This window comes from Echiichthys vipera (assembly GCF_963691815.1).
Source record: "Echiichthys vipera genome assembly, contig: SCAFFOLD_43_1, whole genome shotgun sequence".
Taxonomy (NCBI): Eukaryota; Metazoa; Chordata; class Actinopteri; order Perciformes; family Trachinidae; genus Echiichthys; species Echiichthys vipera.
Window position 1 is genome coordinate 1 of NW_028154862.1, and position 10,549 is coordinate 10,549.

Below are 10,549 nucleotides of genomic sequence, written 5' to 3' on the forward strand. Positions count from 1 at the left end.
GTCATTGATCCTTAAGGTGTGTTCAGACCAACTGTTGGCCGTTGTAGTGTTAATGGAAGTATTTCGCAACTGGCTAACATTTGCCCTTACGTTAGTTACGAATCAAGTACAGATACATATTTTCCGAACTCCCCATTTCGACCTTTGGATTCGCTCACTTTTCTCCGAGCCCTTCCCTTTTTCGTTCCGTCTCTGTAAAGTACTGAACACCTTTTACAGAAGTAGATCCTGTCAATGAAAACAACAACAGATCCTGTCTGTAGCTATTGGTAGATCTAGTCTAACAGAAGTAACAGTAGATCGCATCAGTAGATCCTGTCCTCAGACAACAGTCAGACAAAGAAACGATAGAGTCTGTCAGTAGATGCTGTCAGTAGAGACCTGTCCCCTCCTGGTGTGATCATGGCAGCCGGGGTCAAAGGTTGGACCCCCAGGATGCCTTCCACCTCCAAGCATTTGATGGATCCAACTTGTATTTTTGATTGGCTGTCTGTAATTGGATGTGTTTGATCGGCTGTTTCTAGGCAACCATCATGTCCGGCTCCAGCCTCAGTCTGAACCATGACCCCACCCCTCTGCGCAGCACACTGGGCCGCCAGGCGAGCTTCCAGGAACGCAGCAACTCCAAACCGAAGGTAACCAGCGCTGCCTCCCTACCTAACACGTGACTGTCACACCTGCGTTATATTACGTGTTTCTATCTTTACCGTCTTGAAGAATCACTCCCGTGCATTTTTTTTTCAGGTGACCCCTCGGTCAAACACCTTGCCCTCGGACCCCCAGCGCCGAGCCTTTGCCATGAGGAAGATGAGGCAGGAAGTCAATGAGATCCTAAACCAGAACCCTGTGGAACTCCACAAGGTGATGTTTCCCCCTTTGAAGTGGCAGGACATGAATCCACTTGCTGTGATCCTAACAGAGTGTGTGTCTGTGTTTGTAGCTGACTCTGGAGAAGAACTCAGATCTGGAGGACTTTGGTTTTAGTGTATCTGATGGTATGCTGGACCGCGGCGTATACGTTAACAACATCCGCGTGGGAGGCCCGGCAGAGCGGGGCGGCCTCCGAGCTTATGACCGAATACTACAGGTAAGGAACATGAGTATGTACGGTGACGCCAGCCCCTCTAGGAGGTTGTCCTTGGGCTCATGACTTGTATACCTTTCATGACTTCCAGATTAACCACGTGCGGACCAGGGACTTTGACTGCTGTCTCGTTGTTCCACTGATCGCCGAATCTTCAAACCATCTGGAGCTCGTCATCAGCCGAAACCCCACCAACTCCTCCCTGCTAGTCAATCACACTGATGGCACCAACAACAGCAGCCTCTCCCCTCAGCCAATAGGCAGCGAGCTGGGACCATCAGAGTTCTGCATTATCCAGGGAGAGGACGTTGGTCCGATCAAGTGGACCCAACCTGGAGATGGGCTGGGGGTAGGGCTTGGGATGGCTCAAGTGAATAATAATTCTTTATAGCAGAAAAAAAAACTGGATTAAACCGGTTCTAACCAGACTGAGACTGGAGAGGTCAACAAAGAAAACACTAAAACAAAGCTGATTAAACTGGTTCAGACCCATCCAAACTGGTTCAGAGTGGATCCCCCATGGTGCTACACACCTCTGGATGAACTTTGACCCTTGACTACTAAAGTTTGACCTTTGAACTGCTAAAGCAGCCTGAAAGCACACTGATGGACCGGAGCGACTCGTCACCTTTTCACTTGAACCAGTTCCACATACTGGTCCTACTGGTGTCACTGGAACCCGAACTATAACTACTGATCCTACTGGAACCATAGCCAGAGGTACTGGTCTAACTGGTCCAAGATTAATGGGTACTAGTTCTACTTGCCCAGAGCCATGGCTACTGATTCTATTGAAGCCAGAGCCATAGCAAGTGGTCTTACTGGCCCATAATACTGTTCTTACTGGAAAACAGAACCATGGCCCTACTGAAGCCACAAATAATGGTCTTACTGGTCCAAGACACATGGGCTCTGGTCTTAGGGGTGACAGAACCATGGGTACTGGTCCAAATGAAGCCAGAGCCACAGCCACTGGTCTTACTGATCCAACGCATGGTTCTTGTTCGTTGTCGCAGTGGCTCCTGGTCCATCTGGTCTTACTAGAATCAGAACCATGGCTTCTGGTTGTACTGGCCAAGGACCACAGCAGCACAAAGACTGATGACGCTCCAGAATCTAGAACCTGCTGATGGACAAACAGGTTGCCAAGGAGACTAGGGATGCTCCGATCACGCTATCTAGGACCGACGCTATTGGGATGGTCCAAACCAATACTGATTAGTGACTGGTGTCTGTTCTTAAACACTGAATTCATGTCAAAGTCTTAACCTTGATATTCTTCAGGTTGTGGGTAGAAGAACCTTTGTTGGCTCAGAGGGTTGAGTCTAAGCATAAGATTAAAGATGGACAAGAACAAGTCTAGAGATGGTAAATCTGAGTTGAAAATGGTCGTGTAAGGTTAAGATCAGGCATGGATGTGGTTTGGTGTAGTTCAGGTTCAGATAAGAATCTAGTCCAAAACAAGATGCAGCTTCTTGAATTTTATTTTTACATGTTAGATAAACAAAAACAAAATCCAAAAGTCCATTTGACAAGTACGTAGCTCGTAGGACGCTATCAGACTAGCACCATTGACCATTTCAACATAGACTTAAAGTCGTCGCTGATATCAGACAGAATTATCAACTCGTTACCATCTTCAGTCCGGTTTCCCTCCAAAGGTGGATTCGATTTTCCGTAACCGATCACTAGAGACGAACTCTGATGTTAGGTGATACTGAAAGACTATGTAAACACAGCTTGACGACTCACTAACCGTGGGTAGTCCCTCTGCGATGGTCAACGGGTTGATTACTTTTTCCATTGAGAGATGCCGCCACAAATCAGTCACTTGGTGGAGGGAGAGGATTCAAAGGTCTGGACCCAGGCAACAAAAGGTCCTGAAATTGTTTAGAAAAAAAGAAAATGCTCGTGCCAATTGGACAAACTCCATTAGCTGGGGAAGAGAAAGTCATTTTAAAACTTTACGACAACAACATAAGGCTCATTTCTGCTCCCATCCCGTGTTTAAATAGAGACGTACGTTCAAATCGTTCTGATCGTCTCTGTCCTCGTGCTTTCAAATGTCCTTTACGTTGAACGAACGTTGATCCAAACTTCCTCTAGAGGGCGTCGCTCACATTCAAAAGTTCCTCCAGTAAAGTTTGACCCCAACAAAGATGGAGACGATGGAGGAGAGAAGCGTCCTGAGTCAAAATGGCGGCAGCGTTGTAGACGGCGGTGGTGTGTGTGACACTAAAGACGTCCCAGAGTGTGGACGGAGAATTCCACACGTTGGTTTGACAGATGAGACAAAGTGACGACCGACGTCTCTGTCAGTGTTTCAGGACGACCGTCGGGGCTTCGATGACTCGCTCGCTCCTGATATTCACGCCACTTTTTTGTGTCCGGTGCTCGACACTGCCCCCACGGTTTCAGGTGGTACTGCAGCGTTTGCTCCGTATCTGTACGCATCCGCGAGCTTTCAGGATACGGACAGAAATACGGAGGAAATGGACGCAGAGGACGCACAGAAGCCTGCGTCCGTGTCCGTATGCGTCTCTAACGTGGAGCATGAATGAGCCTTTACTGGACCTCACAGTGAGGTTGGTGTTGACGGCTTCACGCTGGATTATAGCAGAATATTTCCCATTAGTACCGTCAAGTTTGAAAGGCGACCCGGGAGCCGCAGGGGTGGAAACAGACGGCCATGATGGATTTGGTGTGCTGTGGTGTTTTTAATGATCAGTCACTTTTGAGACATAAATCACGTCAATCACTATCGGCTGATATCGATCGTTCGGAGCATCCCTAATGAAATGTACAGAAAGACCGAGGGTTTACTGTTGAGATTTGAGTTCTGTGCCATGAACGAGCTGCAGACAGGAAGAGTAATAATAATGATGATGATGATGATGATGATGATGATGATGACACTGAGCAGTTCTACGAGAATCTTTTTCTACTGTTTACACCTGTTGGACTGGCCACACTGTGTGTATGTATGTGTGCGTGTCTGTGTGTGTGTGTGTGTTTGTATGTTATGTGTGTGTGTGTTAAACACAAGGCCAGTTAAGCCCCTCCCACCTCAATTCCTCGTCTTGGCTTTGCCCCGCCCCCCTCTCCCTTCTTCCCTCGACCAATAGGCAGCCAGGATGGCGGACAGACGGCGGTTTGAGAGATTCAGCTGATTGGCTGGAACCAATCAGAAAAGAAAACCTTCCCTGCCTGTCTGTGATTGGTTCTCCTCGGCACACAAGCCAACCAATCAGCTACCAGGAAGAAGCCAAGCATGCCCCCCCCCCACTCCCTCCCCCCAGTAACAGTGATCTATTATGCTAACCGATCGGTGTGTTTTTTGATTGACTGTTGTCAGTTTTCTCTGTTTGTTTGTTTCCATGGCGACTGAACCTGAAAAGATGTAAAATAGATGAAAAAACGGTTCAGTCGCGTCGCTGTTCACATCGAGACCATCGAACCCTGAAAACCTTCACCTCATAACCACGAAAACAACGATGTTACACCAGAAAAAAATCCTGATGAAACAGGAAACCTGTGACAGTAAATTCCTGTGTGTGTGTGTGTGTGTGTGCGTGTGTGTGTGTGTGTGTGTGTCTGTTTATTTTGGAATGATGTCAACATCCCACTCCTCTCACCTCAGTCTGAACTCACTATTTAAACTGGCCAATCAGAACTCTCCCTGAGCTCCAACCGCCAGTAAAAACCCTCCAATCGATCTCCGCTAAACCTCCTGTGCTCTGGATCGGAGCGATGTGATTGGCTGTTTCTGTCTGGACAGTTATCCCAAACTTAACTGAGATGTTTTCAATCTGTAGCTAGCATAACATGTGGCTACCCTGGAGTTAACACACACAGCACAAGGCTAACGATAGCTATGGTTACCGTCTAGCACACATATGTTTACCATCTGGGAAATGTAGCAAGTGTTTGGTTAGCGCACAGCTAACACAAGACTAACACAGAGTCAACATACCTACATGTTAGCACAGGGCTAACCCAGGGCCAACACTGGGCTAACAAAGCCAGTGTATGGTTGACACAAACCTTGCACAAAGCAAACCCAGGGTTAACAGCTGGTGAACACAGCTAGTATCTGTTTAACGCACAGCTAACAGAAGGCTACACGGAAACATGGCTAGGACAGGAACAAAACCTGGCTAATACAGCTAGCATATGGTTAGCAGACACCTAGAACGACGCTAACATAGCTAACACATAAAAAACAATATTTGGTTACCACACAGCTTTGGGGCTCATGTGACACAATAACCATTGCTTATATAAGGTAAGCATACAGCTAACACAGGGCTAATGGTGCGTTCCATTTACCTCGGAAGTCTGAGAATGACGTCGCACCCGAGTTATTAGCGTTTCAGTTGCAAAGTCGGAAAAAAGTAGCCAACGGACAAAAAACTGAAGTGGAAACGAGATGGCTACATCTACGAAAGGTCATTCACTACGTCTTAGGCGACTTTTTCTAACCCTTCTCCGTAAATTTGGGTCACAGAAAAAAACATAAATTAAAAAAACACTGGCTGTACTACCAGGCTACGGTTAGCCGTATTACAGGAGCTTCTACTTGCGGTTTACAGCCAGGGCAGCCATCTTTAAATGTCAACTCTGGGGTTGTTTGGACTCGAAGTTCAGAAATCCCGACTTCCGAGTACAACTGGAAAGCACCATAACACGCCTAGTTGCTAAATGGTTAGCACAGACCTGGAACATTAAGACATGGCTATGACATGGTGAACAGCTGTTAGCACACTGCTAACACCTAGATAACTTAGCTAGGTGTCAATTCAGACCTAGAACAAGATTAATACAAGACTAACACTCAGTAGTGTACACATACACATACGGCTAGCATAGGGCTAACAGCTAGTATTCAGTTAGCACATGGTTATCATTCACCATTTCATGGCTAACATTACACAAAAAATATAGTTGGTAGTGGTAACTACAGAAACTGGGTGGTAGCCTTGCCAGGTGATTAGCGCTGTTAGCATTTTAGCGCTGTTCCACCAATGGGATGCGGTCACAGAGCGGAGGGGCGTGGCTTCAGGAGGGTTTGATGAGTGAGATATAAAGCCATACACACTGTGTTTGTGTGCATGCGTTAAGTGTGTGTGTGTCTGTGACTGTGTGTGAATGTGTGTGTATATAACATTGCAGGGATTTGCACTCTTTAGTGATTCACCTCAGCAAGACATCCGCCCACACGCACGCACACACACACACACACACACCCACACACACACGCATTGCACTGCCATTTGAAATAGTGGGTCAGATTAGTTTCCATGTAGCTTCACCAACCAACCAAACTGTATTTTTCTTTAAAGGAACAGGGATGTTGTAAAGTATTTTTGTACAAATTTAATACTTTGGTAGCATGACGTTCCTGGTGTTTGTCCTGTCGGGCTCCACTGCTCTCCTCCACCCCCCTTTGTATGGACGACTACTGAGCAACAATAAAGATGAAGACCTGCTGGGAGGACTGGACTCTGCGTGGGTTTCTGTTTCAAAACAACATAATTTTAATATTTTATTCTCAACAATCAGTGTGAATGTAACTTTAAAGTGTGTGTGTGTGTCTTTAAATCAGTGTGAATGTAACTTTAAAGTGTGTGTGTGTGTCTTTAAATCAGTGTGAATGTAACTTTAAAGTGTGTGTGTGTCTTTAAATCAGTGTGAATGTAACTTTAAAGTGTGTGTGTGTCTTTAAATCAGTGTGAATGTTACTTTAAAGTGTGTGTGTGTGTGTCTTTAAATCAGTGTGAATGTAACTTTAAAGTGTGTGTGTGTGTGTGTCTTTAAATCAGTGTGAATGTAACTTTAAAGTGTGTGTGTGTGTGTGTCTTTAAATCAGTGTGAATGTAACTTTAAAGTGTGTGTGTGTGTGTCTTTAAATCAGTGTGAATGTAACTTTAAAGTGTGTGTGTGTGTGTCTTTAAATCAGTGTGAATGTAACTTTAAAGTGTGTGTGTGTGTCTTTGAATCAGTGTGAATGTAACTTTAAAGTGTGTGTGTGTGTGTCTTTAAATCAGTGTGAATGTAACTTTAAAGTGTGTGTGTGTGTCTTTAAATCAGTGTGAATGTAACTTTAAAGTGTGTGTGTGTGTGTGTGTGTCTTTAAATCAGTGTGAATGTAACTTTAAAGTGTGTGTGTGTGTCTTCAAATCAGTGTGAATGTAACTTTAAAGTTTGTGTGTGTGTCTTTAAATCAGTGTGAATGTAACTTTAAAGTGTGTGTGTGTGTGTGTCTTTAAATCAGTGTGAATGTAACTTTAAAGTGTGTGTGTGTGTGTGTGTCTTTAAATCAGTGTGAATGTAACTTTAAAGTGTGTGTGTGTGTGTGTGTCTTTAAATCAGTGTGAATGTAACTTTAAAGTGTGTGTGTGTGTCTTTAAATCAGTGTGAATGTAACTTTAAAGTGTGTGTGTGTCTTTAAATCAGTGTGAATGTAACTTTAAAGTGTGTGTGTGTGTGTCTTTAAATCAGTGTGAATGTTACTTTAAAGTGTGTGTGTGTCTTTAAATCTTTTGTTTCAAAACAACATTATTTAATTATTTTATTTTCAACAATATTTATTTGTCATTTTTCAGCACAATGTTGCATTTAACCCCTTCAAACCACACACACACACACACACACACACACACACCGAACATAAATACAAATATTTAGATTATAATAGAATAAAAGGAAATAAACAGTTGTAAAGAATTATACATTATACAATTAATTAAACATTTATTTATAATATAATTACGTGAATTAAAATAATAATAACTGTTATCGTGTAATTATATTTCTCTACATTAATTTTTATTTAAATTAAAGAAATCGCGAAACCGGAAGTGACGTTCGGGCTCGGCGCTCTCCTCTCCTGTCTGCTCGGTGGCTCCGCGGTGGATTGGTTCTGTCTGTGCGCCGCTGTGTTGACGTCGTTAGCCGTTAGCCGTTAGCTCCCGCTGCTCCAGAACAAACAACCGGAAATATCAGAACATTAACCGACGTCTCTGCGGGATTACTGAGCACCGAGCCCGGCCGGAAGCAGCATGTCCACCGCCCTGGAGAGCTACATCAACCGTATCCTGCTCACATGCTAACACGCTAACTGCCCGCTTGAATGAATGGGCGCATGCTAGTTAGCTTAGCCTCCAAGCTAGTAGTGCTATTTATGAACGTAGAGAGGGTTAGCTTGTCTGTTCCGCCGCTCAGGAGTGTTGTTTAGAGTTAGCATTGTAGCAGGGCGTTAGCATTTAATTAAATATGTTAATTTAACGTGTTTAGCTCCAGAAGCGCGTGTTTGTTCCTTTAACTGTGTGTGTTCAGGTACGGTGGCCATCATCACCTCAGACGGAAGGATGATCGTGGTGAGTTCAAAGACCTGATGACAGAGAAAAGGATCAAACCCTGGGTCTTTAAGACTATACCACTGTTAGTTTCAAAATACTGTGACTCTTACTCTGAAATACTGTGAATTTTACCCTGAAATGCCACGACTTTTACTCTGAAATGCTATGACTTTTACTCTGAAATACGACGACTCTTACTCTGCAATACTACGACTCTTACTCTGAAATACTGTGACTCTTACTCTGAAATACTGTGACTCTTATTCTGAAATACTATGACTTTTACTCTGAAATGCTACGACTTTTACTCTGAAATACTACGACTTTTACTCTGAAATGCTACGACTTTTACTCTGAAATGTATGACTCTTACTCTGAAATGCTATGACTTTTACTCTGAAATGCTCCGACTTTTACTCTGAAATACTATGACTTTTAGTTTCAGTAAAAACTACAATATTGACTCATTCATGTGTGTGTGTGTGTGCGCGTGCGTGTGTGTGTGTGTGTGTGCGCGTGTGTGTGTGTGGGTGTGTGTGTGTACCCGTGTGCGTGCGTGCATGTGTGTGTGTGTGTGTGCGCACGCGTGCGTGTGTGTGTGTGTGTGTGTGTGTGTGTACGTGTGTGTGTACGTGTGTGTGTACGTGTGTGTGCGTGTGTGTGTGTGTGTGCGTGTGTGTGTGTGTGTGTGCATGTGTGTGCGTGTGTGTGCGTGTGCGTGTGTGTGTGTGTGTGTGTGTGTGTGTGTGTGTGTGTGTGTGTGTGTGTGTGTGTGTGTGTGTGTGTGTGTGTGTGTGTGTGTGTGTGTGTGTGTGTGTGTGTGTGTGTGTGTGTGTGTGTGTGTGTGTGCAGGGCACCCTGAAGGGCTTCGATCAGACCATAAACCTGATCCTGGATGAGAGTCACGAGCGGGTGTTCAGCTCCAGTCAGGGGGTGGAGCAGGTGGTGCTGGGACTCTACATCGTCAGAGGAGACAACGTGTGAGTGTCCTTCTGTTGTTAGAGACGCGGGGATCGAACCCACGACCACGGGAAGACGAACAGTAACTTTAAAACGTCACATTTGAGAAGAGTTCGTTGGTAGAACGGGTTTTTTATGTCTTTTTTACTCCTGTTGCTTTTAAATATGACTTTTATTTTGAAATACTATGACTTTTACTTTGAAATACTATGCCTTTTACTCAGAATCGCCGTAGGCCTCGCGCTCGTACACGTGCGCACGCTCGTGCTCGTACACGTGCAAACGTGCTTTACTAAAGCCCACCTCTCCCAAACGGGCCGTGGACGGCAAGCGTGCCGCTCCTAGACGTGGTACGGTTGCACTCACACTGGTCAAAGGAACCAGACTTTAGCCGTGAAACGTGCTGGGGCACGGGACGGAGGCACAGTGGGAGTGCGCCCTGAGAACGACGCAGGAAGGCCGGTCACCGTAACAAATTTCACCGTTTTAAGAAAATTTCCAACTGAAATAATTATAATGTCGTTTGTGTGTGTGTGTGACTCTCCGGTGTGTGTGTCTGTGTGTGTGTGTGTGTGCGCGTGTGTCTCTCCGGTGTGTGTGTGTGTGTGTGTGTGTGTGTGTGTGTGTGTGTGTGTGTGTGTGTGTGTGTCAGGGCGGTGATCGGGGAGATCGACGAGGAAACAGATTCCACTCTGGATTTGGGAAACATCCGAGCCGAGCCGCTCAACTCTGTCGTCCACTGACCTCTGACCTCCCTCTCTCTCTGTCGCCGTGGCAACAGATGACGTCATGACTCAGCTGTGTGTGACGGGGGTCCGTTGCCCGTCGCGGGTCTGGAACCTTCCTCCTCTGAACGGACTCCTGACCTTTTTCTCTTTGTGTTTTTTATAAATAAAGAATCGTTCGAGTTGTTGATAAAAAATTTTAGTCTTCGAGTCAGTTTTTTTTTTTGTTTAAATAAAGTTTCACGTCTCGTTTCCTCAGAACTTTTGTTTGTTTTTTAAAACACGGATGGAAGTTAAAGTACAAAAGTACCAGATTCGTGGATGTAAACAGGTTCTCTGGGTCCAGATGTGTGGATGTAAACAGGTTCTCTGGGTCCAGATGTGTGGATGTAAACAGGTTCTCTGGGTCCAGATGAATG

The 10,549-nt window shown here is 45.0% G+C and overlaps 2 protein-coding genes across 2 annotated transcripts; both read left to right on the forward strand.

Annotated features, from left to right (window-relative positions):
- The first annotated feature begins 529 nt into the window (after positions 1 to 529).
- Positions 530 to 4,268, forward strand: LOC310966282 (glutamate receptor-interacting protein 1-like). Its single transcript, XM_083940863.1, has 4 exons — positions 530 to 635; positions 745 to 861; positions 941 to 1,087; positions 1,176 to 4,268. The coding sequence occupies exons 1-4, from the start codon at positions 534 to 536 to the stop codon at positions 1,473 to 1,475; spliced, it is 666 nt and encodes a 221-aa protein (XP_083796989.1). The 5' UTR covers positions 530 to 533; the 3' UTR covers positions 1,476 to 4,268.
- A 3,757-nt stretch (positions 4,269 to 8,025) lies between these two features.
- On the forward strand, positions 8,026 to 10,383 carry lsm8 (LSM8 homolog, U6 small nuclear RNA associated). Its single transcript, XM_083940865.1, has 4 exons — positions 8,026 to 8,176; positions 8,423 to 8,463; positions 9,298 to 9,425; positions 10,058 to 10,383. The coding sequence occupies exons 1-4, from the start codon at positions 8,146 to 8,148 to the stop codon at positions 10,146 to 10,148; spliced, it is 291 nt and encodes a 96-aa protein (XP_083796991.1). The 5' UTR covers positions 8,026 to 8,145; the 3' UTR covers positions 10,149 to 10,383.
- The last annotated feature ends 166 nt before the right edge of the window (positions 10,384 to 10,549 follow it).

What these genes read in the sequence shown, in the direction of transcription:
- lsm8 (XM_083940865.1), top strand. Translation starts at nt 8,146, where the DNA reads ATGTCCACCGCCCTGGAGAGCTACATCAACC. An exon ending in CCTGGAGAGCTACATCAACC is followed by an intron (nt 8,177 to 8,422) that starts GTATCCTGCTCA and finishes GTGTGTGTTCAG; the next exon opens with GTACGGTGGCCATCATCACC. An exon ending in CAGACGGAAGGATGATCGTG is followed by an intron (nt 8,464 to 9,297) that starts GTGAGTTCAAAG and finishes GTGTGTGTGCAG; the next exon opens with GGCACCCTGAAGGGCTTCGA.
- LOC310966282 (XM_083940863.1), top strand. Translation starts at nt 534, where the DNA reads ATGTCCGGCTCCAGCCTCAGTCTGAACCATGACCCCACCCCTCTGCGC. An exon ending in GCAGCAACTCCAAACCGAAG is followed by an intron (nt 636 to 744) that starts GTAACCAGCGCT and finishes TTTTTTTTTCAG; the next exon opens with GTGACCCCTCGGTCAAACAC. An exon ending in CTTATGACCGAATACTACAG is followed by an intron (nt 1,088 to 1,175) that starts GTAAGGAACATG and finishes CATGACTTCCAG; the next exon opens with ATTAACCACGTGCGGACCAG.